General features: G+C 36.9%; 2 protein-coding genes across 3 annotated transcripts in view; one reads left to right on the forward strand and one right to left on the reverse strand.

Moving 5' to 3' along the window:
- The window catches only part of LOC138205020 (ras-related protein Rab-27B-like), a 73408-nt gene extending 62507 nt beyond the window's left edge, over positions 1 to 10901 (forward strand). The window contains exons 3-6 of the mRNA XM_069160659.1: positions 2889 to 2977; positions 4764 to 4867; positions 6521 to 6644; positions 8919 to 10901. Coding sequence (XP_069016760.1) covers positions 2889 to 2977; positions 4764 to 4867; positions 6521 to 6644; positions 8919 to 9105 — 504 coding nt within the window. The 3' untranslated portion in view covers positions 9106 to 10901. The remainder of the gene's footprint in view (positions 1 to 2888; positions 2978 to 4763; positions 4868 to 6520; positions 6645 to 8918) is intronic.
- Positions 10902 to 18411: 7510 nt separating this feature from the next.
- LOC138205035 (myosin heavy chain, embryonic smooth muscle isoform) overlaps positions 18412 to 23010 on the reverse strand; it is a 67063-nt gene continuing 62464 nt past the window's right edge. For both annotated transcript variants that reach the window (XM_069160686.1, XM_069160677.1), the window contains 3 exons: positions 22334 to 22442; positions 21755 to 21918; positions 18412 to 21346 (listed from right to left, as the gene is read on the reverse strand). In XM_069160686.1, coding sequence (XP_069016787.1) covers positions 21226 to 21346; positions 21755 to 21918; positions 22334 to 22442 — 394 coding nt within the window. In that variant the 3' untranslated portion in view covers positions 18412 to 21225. The remainder of the gene's footprint in view (positions 21347 to 21754; positions 21919 to 22333; positions 22443 to 23010) is intronic.

A 23010-nucleotide genomic window follows, 5' to 3' on the forward strand; every position in this document is an offset into this window, starting at 1 on the left:
TTTTTTTTGGAGAGAAATAAACATGTTGAAAAGCAATGTATTTTTCAGTTTTGCTCACAGTATTCCATCCACCACCAGTATGTTTAACACAAAGACAGCACACTGGCCAATTGCAAATTATTATGAACAAGCTAAGACAAAAGCTGTATTTAGACTAACTGTTTTTCTTTGTTTGGCATGCATATACAATTTTATAAATTATTTAAAATGTAGGTGCTGTTTGATTTCCATGGTCATTCTCTTTACACTTCACTCAGTATTTTGATGTCATCTATTTTTTATTTATTCAGACATTTTAAATTCATTACCTTTGAGATATTATTGAGTTTAAATACTGAATTTGTGAAGTGAAACTGTTGTGGCTTCCAAAACAATATTTATTTGTATTTAAAATATAAATAATTTCTGTTCTGTTCTAAATTAGGATTACCTAGGCTTTGCAGCCTCTGACTTTGGCCTGGAACACACTGCTTGCATGCCGTGTGCGTTACCTATTACTGCGTGGCGTCATTTCATTTCGTCGTCCATATTAATGGATGAGAGCCACCACACTGCCTGCTAAGACGTGCATCTCAGCTGCATCATTTATAAAATAGACCCGACCCCTATTTTTCACGTCAAAAAGTATCTCATGCCTTTATTTGGTACAGAATGCAACTGCTCAGCTGTTAACAAATTCACAACGGCATGAGTAGATTAGCCTTGTCTTGTCCCTGTTCCCTGATTACTTGTCAGCTGATTTTAAGACTTTGCTGATTTGGTTTTAAGAACCTAATGTGCTGGCTCCAAGTGTTATTGCTGCTCGTCTCCAAGTCTGGCAATATAGCAGGGGTGTCAATGCAGGAAGCTCCTGCAAAACAAAATTTATAGAGGTTCACTTTATTCCACAGCTCGCACCATCCATCAAGGTGCCTTCTAGTATGTAACATGACCTATATTTCAAATGTTTACCTCACGGTTGTTGTGAAAAAGATACTAATAAAAAAGTACTACTTACTGCTATGATAACTTACCAGAGTAATACAATCTTGTATGACTATTGCACACAGTTTAAACACATACTTTTGTTGATCTAAATATTTTTCCTGGATTAGATATCATGTTTTACCTTAAACATTAGATCCCCACCAAAGCATCATTTCTTAATTTTGTTAATGCTGGGCTTTTTTTTGGGGTCTAAATCCCTGCTGAGTCTTAGCTCAAGACCAAAGGTCTGATAAGGCTTTTGCAGTCAGGGCTTCTCAACTTTGGAACTACCCTCCTGAAGATCTGAGGTTTCCTTTGTCAGGATCATTTTTGAAGTCACTTGTGAATGTGAATATATTTGGCAAAAAAAAGAAAGGAATTGCAGAAGGTGAAGTGCCAAAATGCAGCGCCATGGTCCTGCAAAACTCAACCTCATAACCAAACACCAGTCTAAGAGCAAGGTGTTGTTTGATATTCTGGAACAAGTCTAATCCACAGTGGCTTCAGCTCGCATTTTACAGGACCTATTGGGTCTACCTGTAATATCTTGGTCAGAATAATGCAGGGCACCTTCAGAGTCTGTATCTTGGTCCGTAACTTCACGTTCTGGCAGAACGTGAAGGTCCAACATCTTAGTAAACAGGGGTGGTCATAACATTTTGGCTCATTGGTGTATGCCTGTATTTGACAAAGCTGAGTCAAAGCAGTCGTTTCCAACCTTTTAACTAAGGACAATGCTTAATCATGTAGGGGCACCAACAGCATGTTAGCCAGTTGCTCATAATGTTTTGGCTCAGCGTAGAGGACTCAAACTGTCAAATGTACGAACAAGTATTAACATTTTCTACTTAAATGGATGTCAGTTATCACCTGGAAAACCGAACAACCTCAGTGTCTAACCTAACTGCTGTGAGCATGATCCATGTAAACTCAGCCTTCGGAGTGTCAGAGAAATTGACAGTGTCTCATCTGGGAGAGTCAGAGGTGCGAATCATGCCAGAGGCTTCCTGTGGAGACACAAACAAAACCAGCTGCAGCATACAAGAGTTCATTATTACATAGTCAAGAGCACTGTCCAGATGTGTTGGTGTTTCTCATAGATATTCACAATCTGAAGCAACGGAGAAGTACAAAAATGGAGAAGCTGCATAAGTTGGCACATATTTCTTCACATACTAGATAAAACACAATCTTGGAAGTTCAGTTTCAGGAAAAGATCTGTGAATTTAATGGCTTATCAGATGCTGAAACACTGCACGGTCATGATAGAAAACAATGAGGAAGGATTTCACAACCATAGACATTTATCATACAACAATCTTGCCTCTCCACTGTTGCCAGGAAAACCATAGACAATGCATGCAGAAATGTACATCATACAAAAACAACAATTTTAATTCATCAAATATATTTGATATTTTGCCCAAGTCCAATGTAGTGTGTTTTCAGATGGCATGAGTAGATATGAAAGCCTTAATATTTTAATTACATTATAAAATATTTTAAGGGTGGAAAGTTATGTTGAAGGTTGTCTAGTGAGGTCTACTAAGGTCCAAGTTTACATCTCCTTAAATGTGATTGTACACAAAAAATATGCTGTCTTCAACAATGTGATGAATACATATGCTTAGTCGCCAGTGCATTTAGTTTCACCCAGCTAAAACAAACACTATCTAATACCCATCGATACATACAACCTTCAATTTGTTGAGACTGTGTTAAAGAGATGTTGATACTGCTCTGGGGTCATACAAAAGGCAGTAGTTTTTTGAGATTTTTAATTCTATTCTGTTGCGCTGAAATGTATTATATAATATATGTTATAAATAGTTACATTTGTATATGAAGTGTACAAAGCCAGTCATTTGCTCTGTAATCAAGAGTCTTTCACACCTAAAATCATGTTCTTTCTATCTCCTTAGGCCTATACAGCTACTAACTCCAATGGGACGACCACAGGAAAAACCTTCAAGGTTCACCTTCAGCTCTGGGATACAGCTGGACAGGAGAGGTGGGCTGCTAATCCTATTATGATTGTGTCTTTTTTGTAATAAAAGTAAAAGATAATGATTGGAAACCAATGAAAGCCATTGCATGTATTACCATTATGAATGGTTGGAAGGCAAAACAACAGATCCGTATTTATGAGGGCATGTGTCAGTCATGTAGAGTGTGTGTGAGTGTGTGCGTTTGTGGCCTTTAATTGGACCCGACCTCGATCTGTTGATTCAGTTTATAAAGGCCTGATGACTCACTGCTGGATGAGTCAGTGTTAGTTATATAATTTTAGCTGTGTTTGTTTGGATCAGTGTAACAGAACACATTCCTGTTTTCATAAAGTGATCCTACTGATCATACACACATATGAAGCCATTACTCCACCTGTAAGATCTGTTCATCACACAGTTTGCTTAGGAAACACCCCTGATATCTGCTGCTTTATTCTGATTGTTTGCTTATTAAATATTTTCTAATAAGTTATTGACACTTGCTGGTGTCACACTCAGAAGCCCAGCATGCTGCAAAACATGCAGATCAACTGGGGAAGACCCATTACTCTGTAGTGTTGGTAGAATAAGCAGCACACATCTACTTTATGTACACTGTCTTCATTTAGGCTATCATTTCTGTGATTGACTGTGATTTGCATTGGCCCTATTAAAAGCCAAGTAATAGGATCCATGAACTACACGGTACCAGACCCCCCTGGCCTATTTGATGGCCATGTCTGGCCCATGTATCTGAAACACAAGAACATCGTGTTCTGCATTATCTCAAAGTCTGTGTTTCTCTGCTTGTTAGTGTTTTGTGAAAGATAGTATCACAAATTAAGGTCTGAAATAACAATATTTATATGGCCACTTGGGGGCAGCTTTAAAATTGTGGTATAGCCAAGTTGTTGAGTTATGGTGTGTTCAGACCAAACGCGAAGCAAATCATTACAGCAATTACAGTGATTACATACAATGCAAAGACGTGATTGTCAGTGAATTGGCACCAGTTGATGGAAAGGGACGCAAATTTGCATCTGTGCGGATTGAAAATATTTAACTTGCGTGGCCGTACTCATGTAAGTAGTGAGGCAAATTTCGCTTTGCGTTTGTTCTGAACACAGTTACATCTAGCATATAGCACTTCTAGCAAACACAAAGCAACACTCGCATTTATTTCAACTTTTGTGTCTAGTCATCTGACAAATTGAAATATAACATCCATAAATAAAACATCTCTTTTCTGGTCAACACCAGCAAACTCCTGAGCAAATCTAACTCTTTGCTAAATACTAATCCTAATAATGGGGTTGTTGTTCACTGTTCGGGAGGTTGTGTGCACTATGTTTTCAGTACTTTGTTTTCTGAAAACTGTTATGTGTTACTGCTGTCACTCATTTTAGTAGGCTATAGTAGCTTGGCAAATTTCAGCTATTTGTTTAGCTGTCCAGCTGTTTTGGTTCACTCTCTCTGCTCTCGTAGTGTAATTTTTGGCCAAGTTGTATTTAAAGAAAAAGATCTTAAAAGCCACTGTAAACCTACTCAGTGCCAAACAGCAGGCAAGCAAAGACAGCAATGTAGCTGGTAAATGTAGTGATGCATTTAGTATCTAAGAGTCCAATATCTCCTTCAGGATCACCAAAACCACAGTTAATAGTGAGTGAAATTGTACTTATATTCACTTAACACAAATTAATGGTAATGTTGCTCTGTAACTTACAGCTTCAGATAATATATGTTCTTAGTGGGACGGTGATTAAACCATCTTCTTTTCTTTTTTTTTTACCTTTGCTATTTGTTTTTCAGGTTCCGCAGTCTAACAACGGCATTCTTTAGGGACGCCATGGGGTTCCTGCTTATGTTTGATCTCACCAGCCAGCAGAGCTTTCTCAACGTCAGAAACTGGATGAGTATGTTAACTGCTTGGGGCCAAATTTTCATACCCAGCGCAGACACAGCAGAAATCCAAGTGCAGTGGTATTTTGGTGCAGGGTAAGGGGCGTTGTTCCGCACCTCCCCTTATTTGCAATTTTTGTAGACCAAAGTCAACCCAGCTGCGGCAATATAGGTGGAGCAGCGCAACATGGGGTGTGTTGCTGAAGATTTGCCAGTGCAGTACAACTGTTGTCAATTTTGAGTTGAACTTGCACCTGGGCCACTTGCCAGTGGCCAAGAGACCACATGAACTGACCTATCCAAAGTACCGCAGACAGGTTTGGTGGATGTCCTATGTATTTAATCCACTTAAATAAATAATTAAAACAATATATTTTTTAATGCAACCTTCCAATTCAGTTTACCATATGAAAACTTTATCTGACTCTTGTTCATTGACTTGGATGTGAATCAGGCAGTTGGCGCACTTAATGATGCAATAGAGAATCTCATCCATAAAATATAAAACTTAACTACAAATGAATTGCAATTAAATGACACCTAAAGGGGTAACAATTCAAAAGTATTCTCATCTACTCATCTGGTTTAGTTATCTCGCCAGTGATGCAAGACCTCAGAGTGTGAAACTTACCCAAAAACGATTCTGGGCAATTTACTCACAGCAACTTAGGTCATTTAAATAATGATTTGAAAATGAGTTAGGCACACTCAAAGCATACAGTTCATTTATTACACCACAACATCAGTGACGTTTGGAGCACATTGCTCTTTATCAGTTTTGGTAATACATGAATTACTTGGGGAGCTAACCTAATTTACATATTGTCACTCCTTAATATCTTTCCAGCACCAGCTTTCACTATAGTGGAGTGTTCTTTGTTCACTTTGTCATTTAATTGCCAGTGTTTGGCGTCTATAAGACACAGGTTTTTGTCTTGTATCATGAACCGCTTCTTACACTGGGCAGCGGTTCTCATAATACCGGGAAAAGAGTTATTTATGATATTAGTTACCTCTTCAGCAGCCATTTTAACATGATTAGATCGTGGAGGCCAAGTCTTAGGACCATAAATTCGGTGATTCGAGCCTGAACCTCCAGACAAGTAATTTCTCCAACCTAAAATTTGGATGACGGTGCTGGTCTACACCTTATTCATTAATAAGAAACGGACATTCCACTGCATCCCACTGGTCTTAAAGGGAATGAGAGGAGCTGATTTGATTGGCCATGATGGCTATGACACACCTTCTAACTATCGAGTTCTATTTTTCCACTGCACCGAAATGCAAAATTGGCCAAACCCACTTATGCCTTTGGTGCACCTGAGCTTCCGGGCACACAATGCGCTGCGCCTTGGCAGACGAAAATAGGGCCCCTTGTTTCAGCTTTGGATTGTCTTCTGCTCCATCTTCAGCTATTAAAACATTTCACCGAAGTATAGTCTTGCTCAAAAGTCTACAGATAACTTGAAAGTTGTTATCGAATCTGCAGATAACTTAAAGGAAGTTGGAGAAATAAAAGAACAATGAATACAAACTTTTTTCTCTCTTACCAACGTTCCCCTCGTGCACCTCACAGATTTTCAGGCATGTAAATAGGTTTTGTTTTTTAAGTATTACATTTTGGCCATGTTATTTTTTTGTTGTTTATTTGTTTTCGTTTTTAGGCCAGCTACAGGCCAACGCATACTGTGAGAACCCTGATATCGTTTTGGTAGGAAACAAAGCGGACTTGGCCGACCAACGGGAAGTCCAGGAGAAACAGGCCAAGGAGCTGGCTGATAAATACGGGCAAGTTTATTTTTGATGTATCGCATTTGTTGCGCATATTTAATTGTGGCTAAGTATGACTGAACATAATGTTTCTTCTAGTTCATCGGGGAACTCACCACAGGAGCCTCTCTTTTCCATTTTCACTTAAGATTCAATGACCATAGTGTTGCTCTGTCTCTCTATTGCCAAACTGTCTCTTACACTTTAACTTCAACTGACATTTCAACTGCCGTTATCTTTTACACTTCAGCTACTGTCATCTCTTACACTTGAACTGCTTTCATCTCTAACAGTTGAACTGGCGTCATCTCTTACACTTCAACTGCTTTTATCTCTTACACGTCAACTGCTTTTGACAGATTTTAAGTAATTACCTGGTGGACTTACACTAAAAACTAAAATTACAAATACTTTTCAAACGTTTGAGCTTTGGCCAATTTCAGCTACTTTTAGCACTTCATTAAGACCTTTCCTTGCTTAAACTGACACATTCCTTTTAGTGCTTCAACTACATTCAGTAGTTCACGTCAAAACAATACTTTTTAAACTTTTATCATTAAACATTTATAGTGTTTGCATTGATTTATTTTTAAACGGATGTATATTACTTTGTTAAATTGTTAAGAGTCTCACACATTTCACAGAACAGCTTGTCTATAAAACAAGCAGTGAGGCAAAATGCAGCATTATAGACAAACAGTACAAGACAAACAGTACAAGACAAACCTGGGTGCACAAATGACGTATCAGGGATTTGTCAAAAAAATTACTTCCTAATAGAAAAAGTAAAAATGATTTATCAGGTATCACTTCAGCCAGCCACAACCTACCAAGTTTTGTTGCTGGAAGTAGAACATTTTATCTTATTCTTTGGTGAAATTAAAAATGTTCATGAGTATAAATATGATATGATCACCAGATCCTAAATGTACTTACAGATAACCGTCAATTGACATTTTCAGTTTTATTTCCACATTCACAATGCTGTACATGTCAAACAGAAGAGGCCAGATATTGATTTACTTAGATATCTTTATCATATTTGTCATTCTACATAGAAACTGTTTTTTTCAAAGGAAATTGTCTTTTCAAAATAAAACAACAAAATAAACATATATGTGTTATGTTTGCTAATAATTAGCTGTTTAGTTAATAAAAGGTCTGAAATTGATTTGTTAGAACTCAAAGTGTTGATTTAAAGTGAGTCCATGTTATCAGTTATATATCATCAGAATCAAATCATGAAGTAAACTGGAAAGGTTTTTGGTCATTTGAATTAAGAAATGATTATATCAATGAATTAATCATTCAACTTGTCGTAGATTGTTTGACAATTAGCCAGTTACTTGTATTAGTACAAGTGCTTGTAGAATCATACTGGCAAATTTGGCCAAATTTTGCACATTAACTACAAACCTTGGTTTGTAGAAACCCACTGTTTTCCCACAGACACGTTTTAAGAGTCTGTTGCCTTTATACTCTTACCAACCCAAACATAGCAGGATTATGCAAATTTGATTTGATTTTTTTTAAATGCATACTATATACTGATGAGCTAGTTAATCAACTCTGCCAGATATACTTTTGGTACTGAAGGTGATGCAGAACACAGCTTTACTGGTGTACTATTCAATCAGGCACCAAAAGGTAAGATGAGAATTGGTGCTGCCGCAGATTGGACTCATTCCAGAACACCCTGTTGTTGGTTCATCAGTAGTCAACACTGCTGACCAAGGGCACCCCTCCAACTGCGGAGGCTTCAATCCGGTCATCTGGCCATAATGATTTGGTCCTTGTTAAAGTTGCACAAGGACCACACTGCAAGGATTTAGATTTTTTTTAGATTTTATACACTTTATTAATCCCCGAGGGGAAATTTCTTCACTACAGCAGGGGGGGCTCTCAGGGAGGAGCTGCTGCAGCAGGCTGCCACTAGCGCGGCGCCAGGTAACCTGACCTGAGGTGCATGTTTTTGGATGATGGGAGGAAGCCGGAGAACCCGGAGAGAACCCACGCAAGCACAGGGAGAACATGCAAACTCCGCACAGAAAGGCCCAGGACCGGATTCGAACCCGGAACCTTTTTTGCTGTGCGGTGACAGTGCTAACCACTGCACCACCGTGCCGCCCAAGGATCATACTGCATATGACTTTTTACATCAATGTCTCTACAATATGACTTCAAGCAAATGGAAATCAATGTTAAAATTGATAGAAGCATTGGAAAAATGGTCATGATGTGTGAAGCTACTCTTTTTTGTACCTTTTTAAAATACACATTTGTTCCTTGCAGGATCCCTTACTTTGAGACCAGCGCTGCAACAGGATTGGAGGTAGACAAGGCGGTGATAACGCTGTTGGACCTGGTCATGAAGAGGATGGAGCAGTGCGTTGACAAACCACCTGCTGATCCAGCCAATGGGAATGGGGCCACAAAGCTTGCCGATGCACAGCCCAACGAGAAGAAATGTGCATGTTAGATCAAGAAATGATTCAGGACAACAACCAGTCAGCGCTCCCCTTTCGTCTGTCCTTTCTTCTGGCCACATTCCCTCCTTCTTTTAGTTCATCCTTCACTGTCAGTTTTGGTAGCATGTTCTTCATCTTCTCCTCTTCACTCTCTAACTAAACTCTAACTAAATCTTTGGCCATCTTTTCCTCATATTTTGGCTCCCTTTATTCTTCTTTATCCTCGCAAACTTTCTGTCACTCTGACAATGAAACAACTCTATCCCCCTCTAATGGACATTTAAAGTAATAAAGTGTCAGCCTGTTAGCCTTTAGGAGGAAATTAAAACAGGAGGGGACAGTTTCATCACTGTCAGATACAAATTGTGCCTCACTGAAAACACACACCCTGGGAATTAAGCTCTGCAAGCTCCAATTTCTCTGCTCGCAAGTGCTTTGAATGATTTAAATGGACCTAAACACCCAAAAAGGCATGTTTAAAATTTTAATTTGGACTGCTGATCTGTTGTTCTATTCATTACTTCATAACAGGGGAACATTTTTATGTCATGTTTAATTGATTCCATAAAGAGTTATGTTGAACTCTTTATGAGTTTATTACTATTCCGTATCATGTATATTAAGTCATGGTCCTCTCCTGAAGCTTTTCCTCCTGGACCTGGGTGAGTAAATATGACCAATGCTATTTTATGTTAGTTTTTCCCTGTTTCACATGGTTTCCTATGCTGTACCTGTGTTAGCCACATATGGTAATCTTTCAGTGTTCACACCAGCTTTGTCTGGTTGACAATGCCATATAATTTTGTATAATTGGCTTTGCTGTCAATCAAGCTGGTAGCATGTTTGTTTGTTTGTTTACCTAATGTTGGCTCTTAGCTTCTTTGGCTAGCATATGTCATCATAGCTTGATCCACAGTGAGCTGTAAAGATTTAGGCCTATTTTCAAATTTCTACTTGTAGAAAGTAAAAATTCTCAACAGAGAGACCTGAGACGCAAAGAACACCATGTAAATAACCTCTTTGGGGTTTGTTATTTTCCATAATTGAACCAATCAGAGTTGATTATTGTGTTTATGACCGCTTGATAGTAATCATTAGTACCTTCTAAACTGAAAATTGGACACGACTGTCAAACAATGCACCTTTCAGAAAAGAATCTGCACCCACTGCATATGCAGAAATTACTGTCCAAGACCATACAAGGTCAGTAGCCATTGCTGACCTCTTTTTTTGTTGTTAAATTAGCAGGTACTGTAGCTATAGCTAAGGTGACTAATGTAGACTATCAGTGCTGGCTAGTTAGATTTAGTGGCTACCAGGGGGATGCTAATTTAAAAAAAAGCAGCTCTGTATTGGAATAAAGACAATTTTCTAAGGTTTCTGCAATTTCTAAATTGTCAGTCAAGGTTTAAAGATAAAGATAGATTTAAAGATCTTGCCACTTCATTGTGTTCAAGGTTGTGGCTGCTGAGTTGTTGCATAAAGTGCCAATTCTTTTTCAAGTCAGTTTTTGTCCTAAGCACCGTTCTTTCATCATCCCGCCCAACTTCATACAAAAACGAGCTAATGTAGTATACCCTTCTGGGCATTTTTTTTGTAAAAAGAGAACGTTAGAACAGATATTTCCATGACTTATATCAGCAATGTTTGGCTATTTTGTATTTCACATTACATATATAACATATGATACTTTATCATTTGATTATAATAATTATATAATACTTTTCTCCCAGCCACAAAACTACTTCAATTCGCTGCCAGGTTATAGTTTGCTGATGCAACTCATCATTAAAACTCCATAATGTTTCCAGACTTGGTTGATTGCAGACATCATTCATATTCTAGGATCAATATGGGTACAGCATCCACCAATCTATTATCTATAATCACTTTATCCTGAAGAGGCTCACCTATCCCACCTCACTTTGGGCAAAGGCAGGGTTCACCCTGGACAGGTCGCCAGTGATTCTACAAATTGCCCTTAGGTGTGAATGGTCTTTGTTTCGGTCTCTCTATATGTGTTGGCCCTGTTGGCCAGGGCCAACACATATAGAGAGACCGAAACAAAGACCATTCACACCTAAGGGCAATTTGTAGAATCACTTAACCTAACATGCATGTCTTTGGATGGTGGGAGGAAGCCAAAGTACCCGGAGAGTACCCACGCAGGCACAGGGAGAACAAGCAAACTCCACACAGAAAGGCCCCGGCCCAGGATCAAACACGAAGCCTTCTCGCTGTGAGGCGACAGTGCTAACCACTGCACCACCATGCCGCCCTGGGTACAGCACGGGACATGTAAAATAGAGAAAATACTTACTTAATGTTCCAAACTGCCTTGGCTTTTAAAGCATTATCCCACTGTGCGGGACAAACCATAATGTCTGTGGGAGTTTTGGACCAGTCAGCTAATTTGATGTTCTGGAAATGTGTTGTCAGCGTAACTTTCTACAAATAAACTGAAAAACAAAATTAATGGTAATGTGTAGCCTAAAATATAATTCAAAATTTACAGAGAACAAACATATAGGCTATATTGAAGGAGGGTCATTGAATACATCCTTTCAATATATATGCCTTGAATTGTCTCTTATAGTGAAATAATAAAGATACACATTTTTGGAAAACTGAGAAATATGTCAAATGTAAGTCAGGTGTCATCAGATCTTTAGTGCAGCTGATTTTAGATTTTGACCTTTGCTTTGATTATCTTTGATAGATAATCAAAGTGAAATATGGCTTTCAGGCCCATACTGTACGTGACCAGTCTTAGAATTTACAGTGACCCATTATTTATATTAAAATAAATGTAAAACATAAATTGTTATTTCTGTTTTCATATTTTTGTTTTATTCTTTAAATTCAACACTCATTTCATTTTATTTGTTGTAATTTTAATTTTATTGTGCAAACTGCATTAAATTTGTGATTTACTTTCTCATTACTTTAGGCTTCTTAAGCTTAGTTAACAAATTGATCAAACATTTCTCTAAAATAAAGAAAATATACTGAAGTCTTTAGTCCAGATTTATGTTTATGTGTGAAATACTAACATACAGTAGAAGTCGTTTCAGAGTTTTGTTCTTGGCTATGAATTGGACTGTTTTGGCTTAACACTTAACTTACTCTATGGACCAACTTCTTGCTGTGTTTGGTTGCTTAACACTATATTCATGACTTTTCAGAGGGTATTCAGACTCCTTCACTTTTTGCAAGCTTTATTTTGTTGTAGATTTAATTTAACATTGATAAATTTAACATTTTTTTCCCCATCAATCCAATCTCAATACACTATAAGGAGAAAGTAAAAACGTTTTTTTTTATAAAGTTTTGCAAATTTATTAAAGATCCAAAACTGAAATATCTAATTTACAAAATTCTGCAGATCCTTAATTCAGCACTTTTAGCTTTAAGTATTCTTGGGTAAGTCTCTACAAACTTTTCATAGGTGGATTTTAACATTTTAAGACATTCCTCCTGACAGATTCTCTCAAGCTTTGTCAAATTGGATGGGAAAGATCTGTGAACTGCTATCTTTAGGACTCTCCACTTATAATCTATGGGGTTTTAGTCTGTCCATTTGCTGGGCCACTCAATGACCCAAGGCTGTTTGCTTAAATTCACTGCCATACTGAAAGGCAAACAATTATCCCAGTCTTATGTCACTGCACTCTGGAGCAGATTTTCTTCAAGGACATCTATGTGTTTGGCTGCATTCAGTTCTGACGAGTCTTTCTCTCCCTGCTGCTGAGAAGCCTCCAATAGAATGTTGCTGTTACCACTGTGCTTCACCACAAGTGTGGTATTACAACCCTGACAATGACCTTGCTAATTTGCTCAGTTTGGCTGCATGGCCAAATCTAAGAGGAGTTACAATATTCAGACCACTGCGCTCCTGAGAAATCTTACAGCTTTAGAAATGGTTTTATTCCTTTGTCCTGATGCCCTGCCACAGTTTTATCATGGGAGACCTTTGGATTTCATGGATTTGTTTTTCTCCTGACATGCAAGGTGAATTGTGGAGGTGTCTGCCTTTGTAAATTATGTCCAAATCCTTCAGATTGCCACAGGCGGACTCAAAGGAAGTTTTGGACAATGTCTCAAGCTATCCGGTTGCAACTGACCACAATAAATAATCTGAATACTACTAAATACTAAATCTGTTTTAGAGTTTAATAATTCTGAAAATATGTTTTCATCCTGTCATTATGGGTTAATGGGGAAAATGTCATTATGGTTAATATCAACAATATTTTAATATTATTTCACATAAAGATAGGGTGCTAAAAGTGTAAAAATTTAAATACTATAGGAAACCATATTTTATTTTATTTTTGGTGGGTTTTTTTATTTTTATTTTTATTTTTCTTCTTTGCATGCCCGACCATTTAGCAATTTCTGTGCCAAAACACAGTAATATGATGGCATATTGATAAAAGGCTGCTGGTTTTGCACCAGGACCCTACACTTAAAACATGTCTTTAGAAGCCAGACAATTAATGAAAATGTCAATTCTGAGATGATTTCTTTTGTATAAAGTGCAACTCAACAGTTTTCACTAAATCAAGTAACACCTTGATCTGCCTTACTTCATGAAAAATCTTGAGCAAAATTGAGATGTACCAGAAACAAGGGAAAAGGTGAAATTTGCTTGCCACCTGGCAGCAGATAAATCTTTATTTTGTTACTTGGTGAACCAGCTGAGTTTAATTACGCCAGGTAATCCCAGTATTACTACTGAAACATGTGACCAGTGGTTTCCAGTGGGTCAGCAGTAATGTTAAGAATAATAGCTGGTATGTGTGGCTCAATAATGGAAAAACACTACTTTGATCATTTTATACAGATACCGTTTTTAATTTTAAGATTTGATTCAATTATTTTTATTGGTAATAGTTTTTGTATTGTGTTCTCTGGATTTAAAAAAAAACAAAAACAAAAACAAAACACAGAGCTGTGGCTTCACCTTGCTGTCACCAATTTAATCTGCCAGTGTGCCAAATAGAAAGGGTTGGATTTTGACAAACCCATACCTCACCTTGCCTTTCACTAAGCCTTCACAGTTTTTTAGGTTGCTTTTTGCTCCTATTTCCTATTTTTTAAAGAAATTTCAAAACCAAACTGAGTAATTTGCCAACAGCTGATCTGAGTCCCATTTTAAATCATCACCGAACTGCTGATTTATTTTAAGTTGATCAGAGCATGAATTGTTGGTTTGCTTTGTGTACCAGTTACTTAGCAGCAACATTTCCAGAAAATCCTGTTAATCTGTCTTCTTTGTTCCAGCTTTCATTACAGAAGTGCATTGCATTCACATAAGAAACCAAATTGACAGTTAATTTCAATGTGTCAAAAAACACTAAGATCCAGATCTCTTTAAAATTACGAGACCTGGATATCCTGATTATGCAAAAAGATCTCATAATTATGAGGAAGGATCTCGTAATTACAAGATCCGGATCTCATAATTAAGAGATCTTTTTGCATAATCAGGTACAACTCATAATTACGAGATAAGCTATAAAAAAGTGGTTTTCTTATGTGAATGTAATATGATTCAGTATTTCAATAAGGAATTAAGACATATTTCAGTAGAAATGTGTCTTAATATAGTTGGTTGCATTAAGTGAAATTGGGGTGTTTGGCCATTGGACCAAACTAAAACACCACAGTGACAGGTTATCCCTTTATGAAACTGTTATGATGTATTGGCAAATAGCTGCTGTTAAGATATCTACTGGACCTAATTCCAACATCATTCCACTAGAGTTGTATTTTTCTTTTTTCATTTTATATTCCTTGTTTTAGTTCTGGTTGTGTCTCCACCAACTGAATGAATTGTATCTTTAACTGAAAAATGTTTCACTTTCTTCACCAGCTACTCACAAACTTTTTCCACCTGCGGTTTGCTGGAACCTTTTGCTTGGTTGATGAGAGCATTGAGACAAAACCAGACAATAAACCAAAACTTGGAGCTAAAGACAGATACAAATCTCAGTGTCATGATGCATAATTCTCTGTGGGTTCACAACACAGTCATGCCATCTATTGGTACTACTAAAATATAAATTATTGCAACTTAAAAATGTCTTATATTTGTCTTTACAAGTTGATTTTATTGAAGCCGCTAATAGTGATCAACCTTTTCCTTCTTCTTTTTTGAGTGTCTTGTTCAGTTACGAAGTGGCACAAACATATTTGCTACCCATAAATGTCATACAGCCCTTTGATCAAGGTGACTTGCAACAGTTTCGGTTAAAATGTTGCATGATGTCTTCAGTCATTTCAATGAATTTCTAATGAAAAAAGGACACTTTGGATCAAATAGAAAAGAAATGCTATGATTAATGTGTTGTTTTTTTTTTGGTGTATTTTAGAAAAAATTTCAGCATATTTTTCTCAAAACAAAGTATTTATTGTGACGATCCACGACAAATTGACAGCTTTTTATCTTATGTTGCTCATCTTTTTATTTATATCTATAGACCCTGTTTTGTCTTTTTACATGTTTTTTAATTGTTGTTTTTTCGCTGCCTCAATCATGTTTTTCTTGAAACATCTCCTCCATAGACCTCCTGTGTCTTATATGTACTTTTTGAAATGACAGTTTACACTGTTTGCCGAGTCATGTTGTGCCTGTTGTAATAACTCTTCTGTCTGATCCTCTGTAAAGTTTGTGAGCTACTGAATATTTTGATGCATTATTGGTTATAGTTTTCAAAGCAGAAGTAAAAGAGAACAGAAGTCCTGATGTTGTTTTTGTGCCCGATATATCAAAACTACTAATCAATCTGAGTACCTCTAAGAGCTTTTATTTTTGGAAATCCCCTGCGAGTGAATTCTCTCTGATGCCTGCAATTTGTACTGGTTTATTCAGTTTTCCCTGTGTGTGCTTGTTGCACTGTCAGCATGTTTGACAACAAGAGAATGGAATGACCTGTGATGCGTTCTGTGTTTCTAATGCCAGAGCTACAAATAAATCATTTTATCCTGTGTTTTTTTTTTCTTTCTAGAAGTGTCAGCTTTGACTTGATGCAGATGGTGGCTGTGCTCTTTTTTATCAGCAGTCACAAACTGTCTCTTTGACTGTGAACCCTCTCCAAGAGTCTGATGTGTCTGTCTGAGGTGTGTTTCTGTTCTGAAGAGATTCTCATAAAGTCTCAACTCTACTCTCAAACCTTTCCTTCTTTTTGTTTTAAATTTTGGATAAATAGATAGGGCTCTTTTGCATACAATATAGGGGTTCAGTAGGAACAAAATTATAATTTTTTAACCCAAGACCAAAAAAAGAAATCTTTAAGGACTTGTGAGTTGCTAATTTAACATATGATATTGAAACGTGTTAGGCATAGTGAGGAATCTGGGCTGAAGTTGTGGATCTAGTCATTGTTTCAAAAATAAATAAATCAAGCAATAGTTATCTGTTTAATTAGAGTAATGTAAATTGGGGGTGGGGGAATCATTATTCTCCAAATGAAGTAAAAATTAATTATGAATATTTAACTTCACCAAAGTAGCAATTACTTGTTACTATACACCATTGGCTTGATTCTGTATTATTTTTTCAGATATTAAAAAAACAGCACTGTAGAGGACCTTCAGGAATTATAAGAACTTTTATTTGAAGCCAGCAAAGTATGCAACAAAACAGCTACCTTTGTGGCTAACTGGGTCTGCACCTTATTTAAAACCCTGGGTGGTGCCACATTAGCTACAGTGCAAATGTAGATTGCTACATTTCAGTGAATGTTTGTGTTTTTGTAACAAGCCTGGAAGCTGTGTTTAGCTTGCTGCTATTTCTCTAATGCAGTCTGTTGTCTTCTTATTGTTTGGTCTCAATACCAGATAATTTGTTATTACAAGTCTGGAAACTAGAAACTAACAACAACAAAAAATAATTACTCATCTTCTGTCCATTTAATTGTGATTGGGTGGGCCTGCAACCTGCACTCTCTGTGATAATGCGAGTAGGCCTTAATTGTAGCCATTGTTAAGTAACTGTAAAAATGTGTTAGCTTTTTAAAAAAATGGGGGGGGATAAGAAATATTTTATTTTAAAAAAAGGTGTCTCAATGGTGCATTCATGACAGGACACCTTGCTGCTCCTCGTCACAGAACAGGACTGCCCCACCATGGTAACGACTCTGACCATAACACTAATTTTAAGGGGGTATAACCACACCCATCTGGCACCTTCTGAACACGGAATCAAACTAATAAAAAATCATTTGGAAAAAAAAACATTTACAATTTCTGTTGATTCAGCTTCTTTTGACACATTTCATGAAGTATGATTAATACTTCTGTTGCTTTTGACACATGCTGAAGTATTTGGTTTATGTAACAGTTGTAAAACATTAAAGAAAAGCGTTTTGGTTTTGAAAGTGTTATAAATTGGAACTGAACATGTATGTTTTGATGAGTATCTTGTAGAGTCAGTTGTTTACATTTTATCTAGCTGAAGCATTTGTTATAGATGATGATTGATTGACTTTGTAGTAAAGCCATACAGGCGTTGTGAGATCTGACAGCTGATTAAAGATGACTTAGTACTATAAGAACTTTGGAATCATTTGTGTTTGTTGTTGTTATACCTCACCACTCATACACTCTGTAAATCACACTAAGCTCATTGATTTAACTATTAAGGACGGGGTTTTTTTAGGCTTTATTGTGGATGCCATGTTCAAAAGTATCATGGTGCTCCTTTCAGGATCAAAAACTGTAAATCCCCTATCTGCTGAGCTTGTTTTTTACACTGGTTGGCAGGAGAAATATGGGTGCAATGATCCAGTTCAGTTAAAAATAATTTACTTGAAGTGTAATTCAACATCTCAGCTCAGTATGGCTTAATCTTGATGTTTCTTTTAGATGAAAAGAAAAATCTGTTTCAGTCACTTTTAAGCATAAAACCACCACATTAACCAGATACATAGTCCCCCTTGAATACAAGCACATAGGTAGTTTTCTTCCTATTTTTTTCCCATCAAGTCACAAGTTATTTAATTCCTCAAGACTTGTGACCTATTTTATTTTGCCTCTATAGACATCCTTGATTTGTATAATTTGTATGCTGATGATATCCAACTTATACACTCTGTAAAGTATTGCCTGATGTAACGATTATTTTCTCTAAAAATGTTTTCATCAAGATGCCAATTCTATGAAATTCCAAAGCTCTTTAATTCATATTTGGAGGAGAAAAATACAATATGAAACCCATGTAGGCAAAATAGTTGACCATTAGCAGCTGTTTCAAACTATTGATGCTCGTAAAAGTAAATTTATCATCATAAAAAGAGACGCGTTACCTCAAATTGACAGTGTGGAAGAATTTATTTGTATGTTGTCCTAAGAAACTTCTTACCAAAAGAGAAAATGTGAAAAATAAAAATAAATACCCGAGAACAGCAAAATCAGTGGGAATGTGAAGTATAGTTACAAAAATAACTCATAACTAATTTTAGTTCTTTTTACATTTGTGTTAATATTTTTATTTTTTTATTTTTTTTTACGAGAAAAGATAACCCCCCCCCAAAAAACCGCGATGTGGTGTAGTAATTATAGCTGAGCTACAACACCCTTTCACTAAGAGACCACATGATTTGCACTCCTATCTCCAAAAAACAACAAAACAAAACAAATGTAAACATAAAGAATTCAAACTGCATGTGTATATTAGCTTCACGTGTTTCGAACCATCATCCTTCAAGCAAGCAACCAACATGCAGAACAGAACAGTTCAGTTTACTCAATCAGGAGGAATTGAGGTTCCTTCAAATTTAAGCACTGATGAACTTTTTGGATATTACCAATATTCAATAATAGAACAAGCAAATGAACCTAATTTTCTACTCATGATTTGAACTAGATGTCCCAGTTCTGTTTGTTTCTGTCTGTGTGCTGGATTTACTTTTGAAAAAACAACCAAAAAATAAAACTACAGTATGTCCTCCTCAATAAGAGCATGCAGAATATTAAACAGTTGGTACAAAGAATCACAAAGCATATGTCCACAACCACAAAGTCTCCAATTTTTTGTGTAAATGCATTGTCTCATAATTATGACTTGCTATTGAAAATGTACAAGAATAATGAGGCAGGAAGTGGAACATTTCAGAACTTGCCTGAGAATCTTCTGGTTTTTAGCATTCTTCAGTATTCAGGAAGAATTTCAGTGACAGCTCATCCAATGGTACAGAGCAAATTAAGCTGTTAATAGCTAATTTAGTGTACTTATTTTTCAAAAATGTGCGCAAACAGGAAAGAACCCTGCATCTCACTGTATGTATGGCAACGTTAAAAACGTTAACCGTTTCTCATTATTACAAGGATAGAGTGAGTTGCACTATGGGCTGCAACATGAGCCCTGTATTTTTACCTGTGGATGTGTACAAATTAAAAACAGATGTAGTTACTAACAGTTTTTTTTTGCTGTGCACCGTTGGATATACTGCCAACCATGACTGAACTGCTGTGACACTGCAGAATTCTAAAACACCCGATGATTTTCAGGTAAGGATTTTCTGAATTCCTCAAGATCATTTCTTGTAATTATAATTCATAATTACAGGATATCACTGACAAACTTTGTGTGTATGCAACACACTTCCCTTAGTATCATGCGTATTTTGAGAAAACACGTACTGTGTATCCTAAATGTGTGTAACGTGTCCTCAGTCGGTCCTGTGGTTTGATTGAATTTGGATAACACAAAGTGTAAACAGAGATTTTCCTCCTTTTTTTGATTCTATCTTTTTTTGTCGTCTTTGTTAATAGAAATCCCACAAAGAAACTAAACTCTAAAATCATCCAACATGTCATTCTCTAAATTTAAAAGCTTGCCCCACAAGCAAGTGAAAATACAGCAAACGCAATCATTTTCAAATCACAAAAACAACATAAACTTAGAAAAAACATTCAGTATAAATAATCTCTTAATTGTGTAAATCAAAAACTGCTACAATAACTTCCCACCATTCCGTGCAGTTTTACCTTGTTATGTTTCTTACCCTGTAATATATCAACAACCAAATACTGCATATAAATGTGATTTCAGCACAGAAAATCCCTCATTATTAAAGAACGGTCAGCAAAGAGCCATTGGAGAAGTCGGTTGAACACTGTTGTTTGAGAACTGAAAAATAAATCTGTATGCTGCTGTAGCGAAAAAATTTCCCCTTGGGGATTAATAAAGTAACTACCTAACCTAACCTAACCTAACCTAACATCCCCATCCTCACCAAACTGAGGACTCGAAGGCCACAAAACTTTAGAGCAGCTGGATGATATATAAAATTCACACTCCAAAATGTACTTCTAACTGTTAAAAGCTTACTCTAACAGAATTCAGCAATCTAGTGGAAGACATTAAAAAGTACAAGGCACCTTAAGGCACCTTAGTTAAAACCATATCATTACTGCCACAGATTTTCTTTGATGTGTAAAAATATCTCCCCATCAAACTCCTGTGCATTTTCTTTCTGTGGCAAAGAAGCGGATCGTGATTCTTTTGTATATTTCAAGGCGAACAAAGAGGCTTTGTCCACCAGGAGCTTCCTTTTGCGGTGGTTATGGTTGTAGTTCCTTGAAATCACCAGCAGAGGGTGAAGCGTATGTGAGCTACAAGAAGTCCTACTAGACAATATTTTTTACAGAAAAATATAATAAAAATGGAATACAACTGGTACACTCCCAGGTAATTTAAAGACCAATCGTGAGAGGTTTAGTCAGGGCACAGTAGTATAAACAAACTGTGTACATGAAAAAAAAAATACAGTAAGGACAGTAGGGATTTCAGTAATAAATACATAATGAGATTCTCTTTGTTTCAATGCTTGGCACCATGTTTTATGACTTTTGTTTGTAAATTTCTTCAGAAATTAATTGGAGATTGTAGCCAACGTAAAATAAATAGTTCAAAAACATTTCAGCCAATACCGCAGGAGAAAAAAAGGGTCCTGGTGGGCACAAATAGGATTTAGTTTTTTTCTTTATGACGATACCAACAAAACAACAATCGGCATATTTTTCAGCTAGGGTTAGAGTTGGGGATGTGTTTTAATGTAAAAAGCTTCTTTTTCATGAATGTATATTCATTTTTTTGTTGTGACAGAATGTAGAGTTGAGTTTTAGACTTTGGTGACGTTGTTTGTTTGTTTCTGTTGCAGCTGATCGTCGTCTTCCTCGTCAACGCTCAGGTCCAACCTCAGGTTATCCAGAGTCTGACGGATCGACAGGTTCTCCTTACGCCTGTTAGAGACAGAGATGATGCTTTATTTGTTTACCCCCCAAATTATGGCATGGTATGTGAATAAGAGGGCAAGAGATGTATTTTTTTTTTTTTTTTTTTTTGCATTGATACCACAAGAGGAAAGTGAGAAATTACTGTATGTTGCTGAACTGACCTCTGGTAACCATAGCAGCCATAGATAAAGATAAATACGAGAAATAATAATAACTGATATTTTACTGTATGTGAACAGTTAAAGGGACTTGCTGCTTAATATCAAACAGGCATATTCAGGCCTACCAGAGAAGATTGTATTATCCTCAACCTGTCTGTCTCTGTATGTGTGTGTGTGTGTGTGTGTGTGTGTGTGTGTGTGTGTGTGTGTGTGTGTGTGTGTGTGTGTGTGTGTGTGTGTGTGGAGTTTGTACTTGTTCTGCAGGTGCTGGTCGAGCAGCTGTCTCTGCAGTCGGCTGGTCGTCTCCCTCTCCTCAGTCAGCTCTCTTTGGGTGTGCCGGTACTGCGCCTCCTTTCTGCTTGCCTCCTCCTCTGCCTCATTTACTTGCCGCTTTAGAGAACGGATCCTCTGGCTCATCTGGAGAACCAATCAGAGAGCTCTGGTTAGTGTGAGCAGTAAAAACATAAAAACACCTTCACTTTCACTTTTCATTTGATCCATTCCAATTGATCACAAATTATGAACTGATTTGTGATGTAGATGCGAATACTCCACTGTTCAAAAAGAGTACATCCTCTCGTATCTTAACACTAAAAAAAAACACAACATAGTCTCCAAATACACAAACTTTTAGTTGAAGTTTGGTTCTGATGACGATTTCATCATGAAATTATATATTTAACTGAGACCAGTGGCTGGATTTGACTGAATGTATAGGAGGTTTGTGGGTTGCCTCTTGCCTCCAGAACAGTGTTCTACTGCCCTCATGTGGAGAGAAATTGTATGTGTAACACTTTGTGTGTGTGTGTATGTGTGTGCGCGCGTATGTTACCAGGTCTTTCTGCTCCGTTGCTATCCGGTGCTCTTCCTCCATCTGATCACTCAGCTCGTTGATCCTCCTCTCCAGTTTACTGATGGTGTTGGTCAGAGTCGCTTTGTTCCTGCACAAAACACACACATCAGCCAAACACACACTTTAAAAGGCCATGCCAGTCTAATCATACACTAGCTGTAAGTATAAGCAAAACCAATACCGTGGTAAAATATAGTTCATATCAAAGCGAACTGTTCTGCAAATTTTTGAGGGTGTTTTTTCATTGTTTTCAAAACAGTCAAAATTCATTTTCAAACTTTTTAAACTTGCTTGAACAGAAATTAATGGCTGTTTGGAAACAGCTATATTATCCAACAATCCAAAATCAGAAAATGATCAACAACAATATCAAGAATACCGGACTGCAGACTATTAAGAAAGCAATGTTTATAAGTGATGTACTACAGTGCATCCGGAAAGTATTCACAGCGCTTCACTTTTTCCACATTTTGTTATATTACAGCCTTATTCCAAAATGGATTAAATTAATTTTTTCCCTCAAAATTCTACACACAATACCCCATAATGACAATGAGAAATAAATGTTTTTGAAAATGTCTGCAGCATTGAAGGTCCCAATGAGCACAGTGGCCTCCATCATCTGTAAATGGAAGAAGTTTGGAACCACCAGGACT

This window comes from Embiotoca jacksoni, unplaced genomic scaffold (assembly GCF_022577435.1).
Source record: "Embiotoca jacksoni isolate LCO1_2020_lvr unplaced genomic scaffold, fEmbJac1.0.p SCAF_10, whole genome shotgun sequence".
Lineage (NCBI taxonomy): Eukaryota > Metazoa > Chordata > Actinopteri > Embiotocidae > Embiotoca > Embiotoca jacksoni.